The 20,353-nt window shown below is 38.2% G+C and overlaps 2 protein-coding genes across 3 annotated transcripts; one reads left to right on the top strand and one right to left on the bottom strand.

The window, feature by feature from the left end:
* Positions 1–236: 236 nt before the first annotated feature.
* Positions 237–8,626, bottom strand: sgcb (sarcoglycan, beta (dystrophin-associated glycoprotein)). The gene is made up of 6 exons (XM_033620853.2): positions 8,575–8,626; positions 5,795–6,004; positions 5,459–5,644; positions 5,151–5,342; positions 3,579–3,710; positions 237–1,536 (listed from the first exon to the last, which is right to left on the bottom strand). The coding sequence occupies exons 1-6, from the start codon at positions 8,587–8,589 to the stop codon at positions 1,336–1,338; spliced, it is 936 nt and encodes a 311-aa protein (XP_033476744.1). The 5' UTR covers positions 8,590–8,626; the 3' UTR covers positions 237–1,335.
* Positions 8,627–10,497: 1,871 nt separating this feature from the next.
* spata18 (spermatogenesis associated 18) lies at positions 10,498–19,156 on the top strand. 2 transcript variants are annotated; one of them, XM_078168524.1, is made up of 12 exons: positions 10,498–10,658; positions 13,126–13,231; positions 13,332–13,447; positions 14,186–14,304; positions 14,523–14,618; positions 14,719–14,856; positions 15,637–15,868; positions 15,980–16,132; positions 16,243–16,418; positions 16,826–16,949; positions 17,728–17,796; positions 18,060–19,156. In XM_078168524.1, the coding sequence occupies exons 1-12, from the start codon at positions 10,572–10,574 to the stop codon at positions 18,114–18,116; spliced, it is 1,473 nt and encodes a 490-aa protein (XP_078024650.1). In that variant the 5' UTR covers positions 10,498–10,571; the 3' UTR covers positions 18,117–19,156. The 2 variants fall into 2 exon arrangements, with proteins under 2 accessions (XP_078024650.1, XP_033478357.2); XM_033622466.2 differs by having other exon boundaries at positions 15,980–16,138.
* The last annotated feature ends 1,197 nt before the right edge of the window (positions 19,157–20,353 follow it).

The following is a 20,353-nucleotide window of genomic DNA, read 5'->3' as shown; positions in this document are numbered from 1 at the left end:
ACCTTCCCTAAAGATGCCATTCTGTGATTCATTCAATCATTTACATGTCTGGTTAATGTCTTACTGTGATTCTTTTCCTCTACATGTATGATAGACAACTTAACAGTTTATGGCGAGGAGAACCATGCCCTGGCTGCACATTCTATTAGATAATAAACCAGCGTAATGAGACACAGTATTCTTTTATGGTTTTAAATGACCATGTAAAGACTTGAGACATTTCCTGAGACCAACGATAAGAAGTTTCACATAGCAACATGTTTCTTTATTGAAACAAACATAGCAATGAAATGTTGGACATTTTTTCAAATAAGGCTGATTGACATTTTTTTTTTTTTTTTTTATTTAGCTGATCAAAAACACAACAGACAACATCTGTGATTCTCTGAGAGCGACTACTTCATGACGTTTCTCAACATTATAAAACAGACAAGACAATCCAAAGCAAAAATGAGTGTCAAATCTTTTATACTATATATATTGCACAAAATTCAAACCACTCAATATAGGCTTCAAACCACGCTACTGATTTAAGCTTTCCTGACATTCATCAACATTTAAAGAGATTTGCATTAATCTGTAGCATAACTTAGTGCACACACTCTCCTTCTGTTTGTCAATATTGTATTATTTTGTCGTAAAAAAATGTTTTGCAACAAAATTAGAATATTACATAAATATTATATTCTATATCATCCCTTGTAAATCCATTGGCACGTGCATTATGGACAGTCCAACAAAGAGACCTACTCAGTTTTACTGGATGGCTTAAAATATACCTTGTGTTTTTCAGTTTATCTCAAATTTAATATTACATAAATCATTATAATAATCATGTAGTGTCTCACGCCTGTCAGTGAATATAATAAAACAAAAATATCAAACAAAGCTGCCAGAACAATGAGCAAATAAGATCCTACACAACCCCTTTGCAAGGTCTGTATAGTGGTAATACTGGACGGTAAGGCAAAAAGTAAATACTGTAGTTTCTTTTAATCAGTAGGCAGTGTAAAAGACAGTATGTTAAAGTGTTACGCACTGATATGGCATTATTTCATTTTAGATAAAGTTGGCACACCTGCAGAACAATAAAAATACTTCAGCACTTGCATGTGTGTTTGTATCTTTGGCCAAGTGGCAATGATCTGTAACACAATTCCTGTTTGGCAAACAAAATAAGGAATACAGAATTTATCAGGTCTCCTGCAGAGGTATCATAATGTGCAAGTCATGATGAATGTCCTATAGAATTTTCTATATATATGCAAATTTGTAATCTGACTTCAGTGGTGACAGACTGTAGGGAGATGTAAGAGCAGACTCCAGTCAAGTCTCCTAGTGAGCTTTTTTACACGGGTTATCTGAAGTCTGGCAGCCCATGTTGGGATATTTCACCTGCACACGGAACAGAGTCCCATCTGCACACATGCAGAGCTTATACCTCTCCATGCCTTCATCGAAATACACATCTCCCGCGGAGTTAGGGATGCGTGTAGCATTGAACATGACCGATCCATTGAGGACGATGCTGTTCTCCTGCAAAGAGAAAATAACCCATTCATTCCCACGTTTATGTTCATCAGCTCTAAAGTACATTCATACCAGAAGAGTCTGCAAAACCTTTATTTAAAACACATCACAATCTGCACTTTGAGTTGTATTAACAAGAATACACTCCGTTCTTTCACCTGTGGTGACGTCATCCTGACTTAACTGCCACTGTGTTGGAGGTGCAAACAAACAGGGTATCGGCTTTGGGATCGCCAGGATTAACTGTTTATCACTCTGAAATATTGCTATTTTCTTCAGTGTCAGTGCATAACTATGGTGATGTGGTGTAGTGCAGGGACCTGCAAGAACCATTACCTCATGAAAATGAAGACGGGAGCTCCAAATATTCCTTAAATTCCAGAGCCATGAAAAGGAGCCTGAGAAAAGAGCACTTTGGGCAAAGGGTTGTGCTAGAAACACAACGGATTATAAAACCCATTGGTTTATTAGTCAGATTAATGATTTTTCTCACAAGTAGTCATCTGCACAATGAGTCCGTTAGTTATAGTTATAGTTTGTTACAGCTTGCGATAAATGGAAATTTGGGTTGAAAACAGGTCTAACTATAATGTAGTACTGACAATGTGTTGTACAACGTATTTTTCAGGTCTGTTCCCTGATAGTCGACCAGAAAGGTCATTAGTTGGCAAGACTTCATTGGTTGCTTGGTTGCAGTAAACAAAAACAAAAAAAGCAAATCTCTATTAGGAGCTGTACCTTGTCAAAATAAATCAAAACTTATATGAATGGACCATGTGTGACTTTATTTTGAAAGGACAGACACAGGAAGTGTCCACGCTCAGCAGTCAGACAGGAGTCAGGTTAATTTCAAGGGCTGGTACCTGCGGTTATTCCACAGGCTAGTTAATAACATGTCGGGCAGGAAATCCAAAGTGTGGGATCATTTTGAGAAGGTGAAGGACGAACCCAAGGTGATATGTAAACTCATCTTCACTGGTCGACTACAAACATGACGTATCATCTGAAACATGGAAGTAGCTACATGCCCATTAGCCCACAGCGTCATTAACAGGCGGCTCGCTCAGTGTGTGACGTGCACTTGTAGATAAAATATGGGCCTATATTAATGAAGGTTCATTAGTACGGTTTTGTATTTCTCTGTAATGTAGCACAGTGTTAACAATGTTACTGATATGGCCGACTGGGGAAATTCTTAGTCAGGTGCAGCCCTAATATTTTTATAGATCATTAGAATCTTTTTTGTTTGTTTGTTTCAGGCTTTTGATTTCCACTCTGGTTTTTAAATGGAGCTTCTAACAAACAGAGAGATTGTTTCTGACATTAAACAAAGGATGATGATTCTAGCTGCATTTTAATTGTGCAAAGTTTATTTTATCCCTGTCTGGCTGACAGTGTGGCTGATTTTACACCCTGATTCCAGCACTGCAGCTCAGAATAACACGAGACATCTGTGTGACGATAACTGGAAATAAAAACCAAAGAAAAACAATACTTTTGGCTCCCATGATGATAACTGATCATAAATGATAATAAATGCAACACTACGGTCATATAGACCTCATCTGTCATCAACTAGTTTCCCACTCTTTGCTTCGAAAACAGAAACAGTCTGACTTTAAGTGTTTTAAAGTGACATATTCAGAGTAGTTTCTCCATCGTCCAACTACATAACTTGCTTCGTAGCGCAGGCATTACAAGTGTCTATCAGGTTAACGTAAATGTTTCTGGAGTCTACCAGTGGCCTTTCATTAATTCATTCATCAGTCAACCAAACATCACCAGGCAATCTATAGGGACAATCATTCAGGCAACAAAGCCCCAACTTGAGGTAATACCGTGCAACTGCACTTGGCTCAAGTTGAGAATTGTAATCGGATGACATTTATAAAAAGAGACTATGATTAAAATATGCGTATCATATTCATATTAAAGGGTACGGTTGGTGGTTTGTACCTCCGCCTCCAGTGTTTGCACCTCCAACAAATTGGCAGCTTGGTCGCCGCCCCCCCCAGTGCCCATTTGTATGTGTGTGAAAGAATACTCACAGCCCTGAGCTCGATGCCTCCGCCCATCTTGAACTCTACAGTGCGGCCCATGATGTTGACGCCCTCATTTCCACGAATGATGGCCTTGCTGTCGCCTTTAATGTTCAGGTCAGACGCTGCACTACTGGTGATCTAACGTCAGAGACAAAACATGAGATTTGTAAACCCTTATGGAGTGTGAATGTAACAATACATCAAGCTCACAAATCATAAATGATGGAAAAAAGTCACATTAAGTGTACTAACACTGCTCTGCAAAGTTGGAGTCTGACATCGCAGGCCTTAAAACGACAAACAACATTTATAGAGGCTTTGGCTTTGCCGTCACACAGAATGTCCTCAAATCACACTGTGAGCAAGTTTTGAAAATCATTTTTCCCCGTTTATTAAAGATGCAAAGCTAAAATATTTTCTCTGTGTTTATTTTTGGCCTTCAGTTTGTAGCATTGTAAGAACACTGCTGCTGCTGGGGAACACAGCTTTGAGTCTTCTTATCAGCTTCGCACACCTGCGTTTCATTCAGATTCTCTCAGACTCTGTCTGTAATGGTGAACTGCAAACTTCACGTCTCCCTGGATTTTTACATTTGTAATCTGGGCTTTGGTTTGGCAACACAGGAACATTCAGGTACTTATTCTGCAGATATTCCAGAATTTTCAGGGTCGGTACGTTCAGTCCTTGCCATGTTAAAAACTGAATTTCTACTCGAGTCTAAACTGATGAAATTGAGTGTGTTCCTGAGGACCTTTTAATGCTTTATCAGGATGTCTGCAGGTATCACACACTTATATTTAATGCTTTTCAAGTCCTTTTTAAGATAATTTATCAACAAATTTAAATCTAATTTTAATTTTTCATATTCAAGCATTGCAGGTAAGTATAAAGGTAAGTAGTACATATGTGTGGTCCTGTGCAGAGGTATGTTTTAGGTAGGAATATGGTTATTAAAGTGAGTTAGATTAATCTACATTTCACCACCTGGTAAGTGCAATTATAAAGTACAACATTAGGTTCATCAGCAATCAGCAATGTGGATGTTCATTGATGCTGAATAACTTCTTGTTTTTCTTTCCCAACTCTGATCATTTCTGATCCATTTGTGAGTTTATAAACATATGTTTGTACGTCACTTAGGTTTAGTTTTATTACATCCTCTCTGTATATATATTAAAGTAATAGTATTGTTATAGTTAATGTTTTTTTTGTTCTTTCCTTCATTTCTTTAGAAAAACAAATCTCCGCACAAAAAAAGCAAATATGGACTTTCACCCAGAAAAGCTTGACTCATTTTGAGAAAAGGAAATTAAAAGATGGATAAATTAAATTGGATCAAATGATTGCTGCAAATAAGCCCTCACACGTTGAATTTTTTTCAATTTCAAGACTTTTTGTGGACCTGCAGACACCCTGTTTCTTCATTAATTTTCAGAAATTCTAAAAATGACATTCACCTTTATGGGTTATCGCGTACTGTGAGTACTTTGAGCACAGGTTGTGAAACACTAACATTATAACTGATGCTATAAATATTATTTTGTTACATCTATTAGATGTTATTAGCGTTATACACACCCTTTCTGTGGAGGCCTTTTTGACACTGAGAACTTTGACTCCTTTGGGCAAATGGAACTCGTGGTTTTCAAAGTCTGTGCTGAAGAATGTGGTCTGCGTGCGAGGGTCTGTGAAGGATATGCCAACATCACTGACGACTGAGGTCTTGTCCTTCTCTACACTCAGCTTAGTAGTGCCTTGCTGGAACACAACCTGGAACAACATACATAGAACAAAGAGAAGAGTTTGAGGAGCATGCTCACAGCGTGTCATTTTCCATGTATATAAAATGATCAATGTTGACTGTAAGTGTACTCTGTGTTTCTCACCGGATTATTGTTGCCAACAAGAACCAGGTCCTGGTCTTTGCGGCCTCCTACTGTGCTCTTGTGCAGTGGGTGAACAATGCCCATGTCTGCCTTCTGTTTGAAGCGTAGCAGGCCGGTCTCATGGAACTCCATACTGTCGCACCCATTTGGACCAATACGTATCACTGTCCATATTACCAGAGTGATCTGAGGGACAGTGGAGTTGTTGCAGATTATAAAGGATCATTATTCAGGCAACAACATAATGACCAGTTTGTCTGTGTCAACTCTTTGCCATCATTTTCAGGAAAGTATATGAGGATCTATTAGATGGATGAGTACATTTATGGAACTCACAATGAGGTTGATTAAGGCGAGGAGGAAGAGGAGGACAACAACGCAGACAGCCATGTTTCCCTTGCGTCCTCTCAGCCCTGTCTTATGAAGACGCTCCTCTTCTATGGGTACATAGCCTGCTTTGAAGTTACTGTTGTGTTCCTTGTTGATACCACGTCTTTCTATCGCCTTCTCTCGCATGGACTTCTTCACGGGCCCATTGGAGCTCTCCTGGAAGGCAAAACAATCTCTGAAGCAGGACACTAAAATCACTAAGGAAAGCACTAAGAAATCAGTAAATAATTATGTTGTTAAACTGCATATAATAGTAACTACTTATTTGTTTGGTTTCATACTAAGACTTGAATTCAAAATCAAATTTAAGATAATATACAGGTAAGTATAGATAGTGACAAAAATATAGAGGCACATAGGGTTGCAACGGTATGAGATTTTCAGGGTACAATAACAGTCTCAGAAAAGATTGCGGTTTCACGGTATTACAGAGTTTATATTATCATCAGTCAGAGTGACCCTTAAAGGAATGAAAACAGAAGGGTTATTTGTTGTTGTACAAACGTTTTATTACTCTAATTAAAACTTGAAACCATTTTGTTAACGGATGTTTGTGTAAAATGTCTCCCATTTGAAAATAACAAAAACAAAGGGGAGATTCTCCGTCCAGTTGCATTTTTTTTTCAATATCATGGATAAGCAAATGTGCACCGTATGATAACTGTCAACTTTTATATCACTGTGTGCCTTGAAACCGATATATCACTGCAACCCTAGAGGCTCACAAGAATACATTAAAGCTATAGTGCGTAACTTCTACAGGTCCGTAAATGTCCACTTCACCCAAGCCACTACTAGAGGAGATGACACAATGCTGATTAAGCCGATTGGCTCCTCTAACATCTCGCGGTATTTTTCAATATATATCATTTTTAGTATGCGTGTCGACCGGCGACATTCCCGCGCTGGCGCACAGGAAATGCTTCCTCACAACATGAAGAGAGGGGGAGGAAGAGCGGAGAGTGTCACAGCAAGAGGTAGAGCACAGGTAGAAAGAGAAAGCAACATGGCGGAGAAGCGGCCGAGACACGGTTCAGAAGTGGATCCTACCACAAAGGCAAGTGTTACTCTGTGTACGGTGTGTGGCGACTGGCGAGTGTTACTCTGTGTACACGGTGTGAAGCAAGTGTTACTCTGTGTACAAGGTGTGTGGTGACTGGCGAGTGTTACTCTGTGTACACGGTGTGTGGCGAGTGTTACTCTGTGTACATGGAAGGGCCGCCCGCTTATTAGTTGTAATAACGCATTATCCGCTGGGAGGCGACACAAGTTACACACTATAGCTTTAAAAACAAAAACTATACAAGAGCATTTGATGATACAATGACATCAAGTCTATTTTATGTACATGTAGTGGAATTAACATCATATTATCCATGCGTACTCTCATCGTGACAGTCCACCAGCAGATGGAGACATGAAATACAATATCTCTTTTACAATACAATGTATGTAACATTCATTCATTGTGCTAAATAAGACAAAGCATGTTGGTCGATTTTGATATTTCATTTTAAAGCCGATATCGGCCGATATTGAGGACTAGGGCTGGGCAATATGTCCTGAAAATTACATCATAATATTTCTGGACTAAATCTCCATAGTCGATATATATCGTGATATTTTTAAATCTCCTCAAGAGCACTTCATCAATGCTACGACTCGTAAACAAAAACAAACATACTAATATTTCTGACCAAATACTCTCTCTGATGTGACTATGTTGTAGGGATGACTTTTTGTTGACTGTTTGTTTTTTCAGAAAATATTAACACAATGAGATTTTTGATCAATAATCATCAATAATGTGGCTATGTAATGACTAATTGGGTTAAGGCAAGTGCTAAAACAAACATAAGTCTTGTAAGTTGATATATTTATATTGCTTTACTGTAATGCAGCTTTTAAAATTAGGGAAAAAGACCATTTATGTCTTATAACGATACGATATCCAAAATCAAAATGGTGTATAGTCTCATATCTCGATAACGATATATCTTTACATTGCCGAGGACATAGTAATGTGCATCCCTATAATATACACATTATAGTTTTTGTTTATTGCACTCTTTGTATGTGCACACTTACAACTTTGCATTACAACTGCTGTAAAGCTATTTCCCTCAGTATAGATAAAGCTCTATCTTATCTTATCTTACATACCTTGAAATCCCAGTGCAGTTACACACATAGAGGTAATAAACTGTTTCCAGGCTAATTCTAGCTCAGAGTTGTAAACCATGGCCTTCTCTGTGTATGACATTCTCCACAAATGTACATTTACTATACATATCCATATCAAACTTTAGGCTCCTGCTTATTTCCAATGTGTCTTGTGCTCTGCGTTGGAATGCATCTCAGTTAAAATCCCCTCGACAGCCTGTCTGTGGCAGAACTAAAAATAAACTGCACTCATTTTAGCATCAAAATAGAGACACACTCGATTGTCTCGGTATCATACAGCTTCTCTGCTCTTTATATTAGCAAAATGGCATTGCTGTTTGACAGCAGATCTGCTACAATAATTTTATATCCATATAACGCTAGCTATAATAACGGCAGCGGAGGTCGCTATTTATTACACGTATGACCGACAACAGAGCCCAGTACATTTATAATTATGACATTTAGTCACTCGGGGACATACATTACTACCCTATTATAAAACGCATTAGCAAAAACGGGGTAAAATGCAAGAAAAACAACAAATATTAAACATAACGGACCTGTTCAGACGCCATGTTGACCCTCCCTCTCCTGCTCGCACAGTGACAGGGCCGTACCACTTGTCACCGTCGAGGGTGACGACACAGGTTATTGTTTTAATGTAACTTACCGAGTACACAACATTTATTCAAGAATAAAAAGGGAATGATAATACGAAGGAGAACAAACTCCCGGGTTTTTGTAGTTTACGCTAAATGCCCTAACAAAAAAAAAGACGTTTCTATGTTAATAAAAAATGGTTCATCCCAAGTTCATCAAGCCAATGACAGAAGGATCCTAAAATAGAAAAACATGTCCATTCATATTTTCCATAGGTAAACTGCCAACGAGCCATAATACTCAATGCCTCATCCAAGATCTCTTTATTCATTAACAATAAAATCTAAGCAGCAATGAAAAACATTTAACAGGAACAGTTTTACAGTAAACTCTGGATTTAATTAAAACACTTTGCTGCAAAGCAAAAGGCAATGATGTCAATGTTATGCCCCAACTCTGACCATTTTTAAGTCAAAGCTACAAACATTTGTCTTTAACATTGCCTTCTCCACCCTGTAATAACTGCAACCTTATTTATAAACTTATTTTAAATAATGTTTTTATCTTTGCACCTACTGTCTGCACCTTTGCTATTTTGAATTGTGATTTTTTTTAAATTGTAAATCACTTACTAGGCTATTTAATTTTACCCCATAGAGCTTTTTTCTCTTTACTATTTCATGTATTATTTATGTTTTATATTGTATTGCTCTGCAACACACTTTGAATTGCCCTTGTGAATCAAAGTCAAAGTCAAAGTCAGCTTTATTGTCAATTTCTCCACATGTACCAGACATACAGAGGAATCGAGGAGACGTTTCTCTCTATCCCACGGTGACAGGATAAAATGCACGAGCACAACAGTTAAAGACAAGACATTTCCTAACACTAAAGTAACAATAAAATGCACAACACATAAAGACATTTACTAATACTAAAAGTAAGAAACAATAAAATAAAATATAAAATCTATAAAAACTAAAATCTAAATATGTATAGTAGTGTACTATATATACTGTATATGTATGAAATGTGCTTTACAAATAAAGCTGCCTTGCCCTATGTACAACACCAAAATGAAATCTTCAGTACCAAAGAAGATATGAAGAGCAATATAGGTAAGAAAAATTAATTAAAATTAAAATTAATGCGAGACTGCTGCATCAGATCAGGAAAGGGTATGGACTGAAATGATAAAATACAGATATTCATGTATTTTATTTTGTTATTTTGGCCCTTATTTATACAGTCTATGTTTTGGTCTTATCCTTTTTAAAATGTTGCAAATAGTATGCTATTAATATAACAATTGAGTGATTTTGTTGAACTCTGTCATTATAGATATTATTATATTAAAATTTGCATTAGTATTGCATGCCTCTTATGTGCAGTAGTCTGCTCCTGGTTTCAGTCTTAAATCACACGTGATCATGTAATTCTGGCTACTTGCTATGGTTTTAAATGTGCTGATGATTTGACAGCCCGCCCTGCACGTGTAATTCAGTTCAGTATGGCCTGCTGTATATTATAATCGGATTTAATCTAACACAGCCACTTAATACGGAAACATCAGCATAGGATGTGTGTGTTACCGAGCCTCAGGGTTGACTCTGCGGGCCTTTGGTGTCGTTTGACAGTATGACATTACAATCGTATTTACATGAGGGGAGAGCAGAACGTGCAGAGGACTGACTGACACAAAGAGCCGAGCTTCTAGTTTATCCGTCCCGAGGTATTTAGATTCAAAACACTGTGTGGTTTACGGTGTCGACTCGTCCCGCTCGGTTGTCACAACTGAGGCGGTGCTTGGCATCTGTGTCGTAGGTGGAGAAAGCTGCCAGGACAGGAATTTTTACTGCACCGCACTCCCCTTGAAGATCACACCCCCGGCGGCTGCTGTCCTCCTCCTGAGGCGTTTTAACCCTCCGCGCATTGGTTAGGCCTACTGAGGACTGACATGGCCGACACGTTGAGGAGACTGACTAATACATCTTCCTTCAGCGTCTTACAGGACAAGCTTGAGAGCTGGCACAAAGACTACCATGTAAGTTCATCAATTAGTAATGAGCGACCTAAATCTGACCAGAGCACTTCATCGGTGCCCTCGGTCAGCATCGATATCTGCTGTTGTGGAGGCATAAAATTACATTTGTGTAAACTTGAAATTTAAGTTTCAGTCAAAGCGTTGCAGATAACATAACCTCCTCCTCTAGACAGTATAACTGTCTCTGTTTACCGCTGTCGACTGCTGATTGTTTCACTATCTCCTATAAAATTTATATTCTTTTACCCATTGTTATTTCAATAATGGCTGGCGCAGTTGTTGCACAGTAGTTTGTATGATGCATGAAATAATTCACAGCACTACAGCAGAGGAATGCACTTGTTTAGATGACATTGATTTCTCGGTAGAGTTTGGTTGCTATGGACGCCAGTCGCCATGGCTACGGTTGGACTTTTCCAAAGATCTTTTACTTCCAGATGGTTCACATCCTGTGACTTCCTGTAGAAATCCGCTGGGTGGCGACGCAGACCGGAACAACTAACAGAGGGACGCTGGTTGGATGAAGTTTGCCTTCAGGGCTTCTGCCATAAACAACTTTATTGGTTAGGTTATTATTATTATTATTATTATTTTTAAATATTATGGTTTGGGTTAAAATGAAAAACCCTGAAGACAAACTTCTCTCATGTGCCAGAGGAACTGTTTTAAACTTTAAATATAGGCAGGTTATTCTATAAATGCATTGGGTTTCTACCACAAATAACAAAAAAGACATATGCAAGTTATTTTAGAGTGATGTTGTCTCTTATCCTTATGTAGTTACTTACTGGAACAGCCTTACAAAAGACCTTTATCGGAAAAATATCTGGAATTTACCCCTTTCTTATGAGTTGCTTGAGCACAATGATAATTTAAGATCGTGAAAATTAAAAAAAAACAACAACAATGTATTATTACAAATGCACATACGTTAATTTCAAAAGGAAAAACTTAGTAAGTGAAGGAGTAATAAAAATAAAAAGGCAGAGTCTGATCTGTGATTAGATGAACTAGGCCTATATATTGTTGTGTTGGTTGTCTCTTCGGCTGGAACATGCATTGGCATGTCTTGCTGCATCTATGGCCCAACACTATTTTCTCCAAGAAGATGTTGCATTTTAGTCTGGTAGAGAGTGTATGAAAATCTTGGAGTTTAGACATTACAAAGCTAATTATTATCTTGTCAAGTTGAAAGGAATATCAATGTAAATTCGTCTATCTTGGCATTGTGCCCTTACTAAGAAGCCAAGGAAGGACTTGAGTAGTTTATTATTGATAATACTGACTCTGATTTCCCTTTGTGCCTACAAAACGTTTTGTTTGGTTTCAATAAATGTCCTGGCAATAAAATCAAAGAATATTATCCTAATCATTCTTTTAGCAAAACCTCATATCCACAAAATAATCATTTCAATTGAAAATGAACCAGGCAATATATGAAATCTAAATCTCTCCCCAAAAATAATATGGTTATTAGGACAATGAATTTGTGCATCTTTTTAAATGCATTTGTATGAATGAATTATGTCTTCTGGCTTTGTATATGTAGCTATATATTGTCTCCTGGCATTCTGTTTCTGTTTGCTTGTTTTATTGCGATTGATTGGTATCACTTGTGTGTGTGTGGGTTTTTTTTTTTGTTTTTTTTTTTTTAAATTAGATTCTGGTTAATTAAGATCTTTAAAAAATCTATTAAAGAACACAACTGTCAATGTATGGCACTAAACACTTGTGTCATAAAGTTTCTCATTGAAAACAGAGCTGGCAACATCAATACCTGTTGCTTTTTTGGATAGCCTTTGAAACCTTTTTTGGTCTGAGTGAGAAATGTGCCCTCATCTGTCTGTTAAAACAATTCTGCCTTTGGGCATTAAAAATGTTACTGGTGGGTTTTTTTAAAAGAAATATTAACAGTCGTAATGACTACAATTATACAATACCAACATTATATATTCATCCATCACAGAAAATATATCAGTACAACAGAAAAAAGCAAACCGACAGGATAAAGTCTGTAATATTTTACAGTTTCAAATGCTTTTATGGTTTGGATTTGACTTCATTTTCAGAATAAATTAGACATTTGTCATGTAACCAAACAACAAAACCGTACTACAAACGCGACAAATCACATATCAAACGATGGTGCAGTGCAACAAATTAATCATTCCTTTTGTGTTCAGTGTTGGGTTTAGGTACCCTGAGGCTAATTAGGAGCCATACTCTGATTTTATAGGTTGACAGACTGAGGAACAAAAGAGTTCCTCAACCTGTTTAATGAAACCTGTGGGACTCTCAATCTTCTGTGTGGTGTCAAAAGCTGATAAGCTGAATGTAAATATTGACTGACTAAGTGGAACATTCGTCTCCCTGTCACCATGTGTCTGAAATTAATTTGTCTGTGGCCGTACACAGCAAAGGTCTGTCTGGTTCATTAGCCTGTTGTTTGTCATATTTGCCCTCCCAGGTTATTTCCTGTGACCAGAATCTAAACAGATGTTGTGAGCTGATCGAACTAACCGCCAAGATCCAGGGCCAATTGTTTGCCATCCTCAACCTCACAGCTGCTGAAGGTAAGCATATGCATTTACACTTTCACTTCCAAAGCATTAAACAGGTTTTAATCCCTCATGAAGTTCTCAACACACGCTCTGTTTTTAATTCATGAAAAAGGTGGACACTATGCTGGAGTGGACACCCTCAAAACACGCCTGCTGCCGTGGCTTGGGACCTGTTTTTCAATGGCGAGGCCCTCTGTCACTGACGACACCAGTCTACAGCTCATCCAGGTGACATCTTGTCTTCATGACACTGAATATTTCACTAATCCACCAAAATTAATTTGATCTACGCCACAGACAAAAATACAAAAGTGTATCAGAGCCACACTATGAAAAAAATCTTTGATTTTGAGAAAAAAGTCATTATTAAAACAAGAATAAAGTCGTACTACTTCAAGAAAAAAGTCCTAATATTAAACAAATAAAGGCATCATTTTTACAGGGCAAAAAATGATGTAACATTAAATAAATAAAGTCACAATTTCATGAGAAAAAAGTAGTAATAACTGTGAATAAACTCTTAATTTTACAGGGGAAAATGTTGTAATATTACAAGAAGGTTAGTAAAGTAATTCAATAAGAATAAAGTCATACTATTTCAAGAATAAAAGCCATGATATTATGCAAATAAACTTTTAAGTCTATGGGGCAAAAATAACGTAACATTACATGAATAAAGTCATAATTCTATGTGAAAAAGTAGCAATAATACAGGAATTAACTCTTAATTTTACAGGGGAAAATGTCGTAATATTATTAGAACAAAGTCATTTAAAAAGAATAAAGTCATATGATTTTAAGAAAAAAAGTCTTAATATTAGGTGAATAAAGGTGAAACTTCTGCACTACATTTATCGTAGAAAAAAACAAACAAACAATATTTTCAGCCAATTTAAATAATTTTCTTCTATTATGGCCATCTGGTGTTGTGGTTACTGTTTGTACTGTATCATCATCTGTTATCAGGATTCAGCGGAGAAGGACATGAGGATCAGGGAGCTCTCTGCCTCCCATGAGAGTGACATGCTGCAGATGGACACTCGGCTGTCCTCCACTCGCCTGCAGTTGGACTCTGTCAGAGCAGAGTGAGTATAAGAGATATAAGATGATGGACTGCAGCCAGTTCATGTTTAGATGTAGTTTGGATAAATGAAAAATTCTACAATATGGATACAACTCCATGGATGAGGGAATGTATAGAAATGTCTATTATATCTATTAATACCCTCTCACGTTGCAGTCTGAATTATATGCACTGTAATACATGAAACCCACTATTAAAATAGCTGATTTTTGTTTTCAGATTGGTCAATGCTCAGAAGGAACTGGACGAGACAAAGAGCAAATCAGCAACCACTCTGCTGGCCACTGAAGATGAAATACTGCAGCTGAAAGCAGAGTGGGTTACACAGTCAACTAGTGCTGGAATATATATTCATCCGCAAAAGCAATGCACAGTATGTTGTTCCCTGTTGATGTGAAGTGTGTCTGTGTTTCAGTTTGCGATCTGCACATGAGCAGGTGGAGATGTATAAGAGGAAGCTGGAGACTTTTGACTACGACTATGAGCGGCAGATTCGCTTGCTGAGAGATGAAGTGTCCACTCTGAGCACAGAGAAGGCCATGCTGCAGGAGAGGTAAACCAGCACCCATAATACACACAAATATCATATAGAGACTGAATCACTGTGATGTAGCACTAATAAATACAATCACTTCCAGGTACACATCTATCAATTTCAATTGCAGAGATATGTAAAATTGACAACCTTGTTACCTCTGCTAAGGAGATTATGTTTTCGCCGGCGCTTGTCTGTTTGTCTGCAAAATAACTCGAAAAGTTCTGAACGGATTTTGATGAAAGGTTGATAATGGGACAAGGAACAGATGATACAATTTTGGTGGTGATCGGTTGAAGCGAAGTGGATAAAATAATAAAATGGCAGGAAATCCGAGGTGCTTGGCAGAGGTCTTTGCTCTCCAAGTGCTCTAGTTAATTTCTGTTGTCATTTTCAGCTGTAACTGTAAAATTTAAAGATGCATAGTTAAACACGGTGGTCCAACTTATCTGGCGGTTCTGCTATGCCGTTTTTGTGTTGCTGTGTTGCTTTGCTAGTGTCTTTGATGAACCAAATCTACCAGCACGGAAGCCAAACAACGTACTGCTGACAGGGGTCGCCGCAAAACATACTTAAGCCACCTAAAAAGACCCACCTAACAAAATCAATATCAGTCTAAAGCCAAAAACTAACCAGTTGAGGCAACGTGTGCTCAGTGCCATTTAATTTTATGTACGTGACACAGAGATTTTCTACCTGGAAGTTTTTGTAAACAAACATTGTGATTTGGTCCATACACACAGGTTTTGCTCCACAGAACGATGTCTCAAATTATGTCTCTCTCTCCGTCTCTTTCAGGTTGGTGAGGAGTCGCTCTCCCAGCCCCTTGTCAAGGCCCAGTTGCTCGTCTAGCCCCATGAGAAGCGAGTCGCCCACCAGAGCTCAGCTCACTAACTCCTCCCGCTACGCACGTCTTGTATCGCGCTTCAGTGATCTGTACGCTGTGGAGCGGCTGGAAGCCCAGACCATGCTTCGACGCCACATTGTTGACTTAGAGATGGTCCAGAAAATCATCTTCATTGCTGTGGCGGTATGACTCCAGCAGTACCCTAGTTGATTGATTTAATCAGGGCTATATAGTCCGCTGGCACGTGAAGCGATTGACTTTAAAATGTCTTGTTTTCATGTTCTCATGTCTCAGGAATCCTTCAAGACAGCGAAACTGGCTTACCGTCAGTTCAAGCTGCGTGTGAGAAAGACGTTGTCTTCATCCCACTTTGGACCAGAAAGTCTGGAGGATGCAGCTGTGGATTACATTGTCAGAAACCTGGACCTCTATGACGTTCGGGCCAGCGTCAGTGTAGGATTAAATTATTCTCTCCTGTGTCCTCTGCAGGATTTACAAACACATTAGTTTGATACTGATAAGGGCAGTGCATCTGTCTGTGTGTTTCCTCTCCACAGGATGTGATCAACGCCATGAATGTGAACCCTCGGATCTCGTTCCCACCAGAGGTGGACTTTGCTCTTATCTCTACCTTGATCAGGGAGACGTGCAGGGTGGCCTTTGCCATGCAGACACTGGACCCCCCGCTTGACTTGGCCTTTGCCAGTGATGGAGAACTTTACAACAACAGCAAGTCAGTCCTCTGTACAGTCCTTTGTCTGAATTCTGTGTTTTTCCTGTTTGTTGTGATACAGATTACAGCACTGATCCCCAGCATCCACGGCCATATGTGGGTTTATATGTAGCAACGACATTATGCAGAAATCCATGTTTTTCGGATTTGAATACACCAAGAACACGACTGCAAAACTAAAGAATGACATAAAAACCTCAAATAAATAAATAGATAATGGGGCTGCCCTTTACTGTATGATGCTAGTACATTTCCAAACAATTACTGTAAAACATCACTCTATGAAGCACTGCAGTTCAACTTTTCTGCTGTCTCTACCAGCAGATGTCACCCTCAACACTTAGATGTCACCCTCACACACATTCTCACAGCTCTTCCTCACGCTTTCCTCTGCCTCTGTCTGACAGGTATCGTCGCAGCTATGATTCAGACTTCACTGCTCCTCTGGTGATGTACCACGTATGGCCGGCCTTGGTGGAAGGAGATGCTGTGGTAGTGAAGGGCGAGGCTGTGACCAGGAGGGGTGCTCTGGTACTGACTGTATAGTATTTCAAACACGTCAATTAATCTAAGTGTACTCTGGAGCAATGGTTCCCAACATGAAGACTCTTGACTAAGTGACATATTTTATGGATATATCATATTATATCCAATGCATAACAATAAGAGTACAGACGACTGATAACCTTTACAATTAACCCAAATAATGAACACAATAACTGCAGGAAGTTTGTGTAAAATGAGCGATTTGGAGCAGATTATTACACATATTGCATCAAACATGACTTTTCCTGATAGTCTTTGGAATTTTTAAACAATTTTCTGTCTGTATTATGTTTTTTTAAACAATCATACATACTTAAGAGGCTTCTTTTTGGAGAAATTCAGTGTTTTATTCTCCCTGACACTTGGCCATTGTTCTATTAGCTCCAGTTGCTTTATGTGTACACTATTCTCATGCAGATTGAGGCTGTTAAGCAGAGTGGGCAGGCTCTGTGAATTTAGCTTGTGTTCAGGTCTTCACTGTGCCCTTTTCCTGTGAACTGTTTTTTTTTTAAAGTTCATATCCTGAATAATAATCTCAACTTTAAAAATTTAGTATTCTTTGCAGAAATTAAGGAAATCTTGAGATATATGTACGCAGCCTCTATACAAAAACTGTACACCCCTTAAAATCAAGAGAGCCTCGCAACCACCTGTGAAGCTTTGACATCTCCGAGTAGAGGCCAAGAGGTTGGGACCCAGTGCTCTGGAGAATAATGCAAGTCCATGGAAAGGCTCATGTGTTTGCTGGTGTCTGTTTTTACAGTGGAGCAGAAGCCGGAGCAGAAGTGCCAGCCCCGTGCGCTCTCGCTCTCTCAGCCCAACTCGCACTCTTGTAAGTCTCTATAATATTTGACAGTGCAACCAAACACACAGAGAGACAAGCACCATTTGTTGAGCTTAACCTTGCTCAGCTACTCATGTAATTCAGATTAATTTCAAACTCAGATGTATCGCTCTTTCCACTTAACATGCATGCACACCCATGGCCTTAAGGGTATGTGCTCAAAAAACTCGGCTTTATTTATCTGGATTTGTTTTAATCTTACACAATAGTTGCAAATATCTTTAACAATAATGTATCTTTTTTTTTTTTAGGCATTTAACAGCAATAGAAGTCGGTCTCCTGAACGTCTTACAGCAAGCCACCTGTGATCTCTGGCCTTACACCGATCCTGGATGTCAGTGAAATTAAATTTCAGTTGACTTCATCTGTGATGTTACTCTTATGCTTCCACCAAATAAAGCAATAAAATCCTGAGATACTGCACCACCCAAAGGCTGCTCCAAGTTTACATGATTGGAGGGCAGTTTGATGGGACATTGGCAGGAACTAGAGGTCAGTATATTTTAGATAAAGCATAAATAGCCTGGCAGCTAACTAGACAGTTGTCTTAGTTTACTATATTTACTCTGAGATAGATAATACTAACAGTGTTTTAGTGATCATCGGAAACTTTTAAGTGCTTTATTCAGGGGACAATTAGACCTGCGCAGTAGCACTTTCTCAGTCTGACAAGAAAACATATTCAACTTTACTCCTCTCTCTACTTTTTACCCAAAGTCAGCAGAACTCTTTCGGTGTATTGTAGGACATACAATATGGTGCTAATGATCAGTGCTAATTTAAACTCCTCCAGTACTTGAGTGACTGATATTGGTCAGTGTGTTTTTAGTGTCCGTGGTTGCTGTGTTTTTGTAATTTCATTTTTTATTTTCTATTTTTTGGTGCTGTTGTTTTATATTTTGGGCATTTCTTTGAGATAAAGTAACGTTTAAGAACATTTCACATGACAAAACATGTTTAAGACCTGAATAAGTGCTTGCTTGCTTTTTAAGTCTGAAATATGTTTTAAGTGAGATTTTTCCAAATAGTAGTGTACTTACTGTGCATTGCAGAAGGACCAGTTGCTAGTAATTTTGGGAGAGAAATGTCTGTATGAATTCAACATGACAATTCTATTTATTATATATTTTTTCAGCTACAACCTGTGTACTGTATATCACAGCTTACATAATCATATCTGGTTCTACTGTACTTAATTTGCCCTTTAATGGCTTGAATTTATGAGATATAGTCGATACTGTAGGATGAATTTATGTTGATTTCCCTATGATTTTATTTGTGTTGTGTGATGAATATATTTGTGGACTGTGCCTTTTACGATTGCCTTTTTAAAAGAATAAATGATAAATTGTTTTACGATTTTTTATTGACTATATATGACTTTTTAATTTTTTTTCTTTGAGACACTGTTAGGAATGGCTGGTGTCATTACCAAACAATTAAGCCATAAATCCCTGTCACCCAAATTAAAGTCTAAAGATATGAACTGATGTATATCTAATGTTTATAGACCAATTTAAAGTGAATGCATGCAGGGGAACAATTAAAGCAAGCTCCTTTTATTTATTTATTTTTTAATATTGACTACTGTTCTCGCTTGTATTTTGGGATCTAAAAGGATTCCACTGTGGTTATTTTTCTCAATAATTCCCCTAATTTCCATCTTCTGACATCACAGTGTTACTAGTACCCTGTTTCAACAATAGGTGGTGCTGCTACTCCATCATGAAAGTGAGCCAAGAGTTGAAAACAGTGCAGTGGTTGCAGGACAGTGTCTTTGTTAGAAATAGTTTTTCAAACATTTCACCCATTCAACATGTTGCTGCATACAAACCATCAAAAATATAACAAGACATCATCAGCAACACAAACCAAAAGATAAACATCTTTTACAGCATTAGAGGTATTTCTGTACACTTTCAAATGACAAATATTTATGTGCAAAATGTCAAATAAATTGTAAAGTAAAAATAAATGCTACATGCCTAAAGTTTATCATGATGGAGGACTTTTAAAAATATGTGAATAGCCATCTTAGTCACTGTACATCAACCATGTGTGAGATTTACATTTGAATCAAATCCTCGAGGGACTCCCAACAGCAACATCCCAGTCGTGATGCCTTCATACATTGTTTTAGTATTCTCAGCCATCTAATTAGGTCTCTAGGCCTTGCCTAGTCCTGCACCCGCCTGCCTCACCAGGCAAGCCAATTATACTGCCAACTCTTCCAACCGTATCTAATATCTAAAATCAGACATTTGCTCCGCAGAGCAGAAACTGAGCTCCAGCAAACCTCCGTGACCTCGAGGTCCTTGAGAACAGCCTTAAAGGATTCATTTGCTGACCACTTCTGTCATCAGTAAAAGAGGCACAGGTCTTGTCTTGTTAATTTACTGCAGTCCATGGTCATTACGTAGAGAAGACGTTAAATGATTTAGTGGATTCGATGGAAATTGTACTCATCCACTTGTGATGATACTCAGTTGAATTATAAATTGTCTGGGCTGAGACTGATTTAAGATTACATGGCGGGTTTTGAGCA

This window comes from Epinephelus lanceolatus, chromosome 6, assembly GCF_041903045.1.
Source record: "Epinephelus lanceolatus isolate andai-2023 chromosome 6, ASM4190304v1, whole genome shotgun sequence".
Taxonomy (NCBI): domain Eukaryota; kingdom Metazoa; phylum Chordata; class Actinopteri; order Perciformes; family Serranidae; genus Epinephelus; species Epinephelus lanceolatus.
Note: the sequence above shows the minus strand (reverse complement) of the source record. Positions and strands in the feature narration are given on the sequence as shown.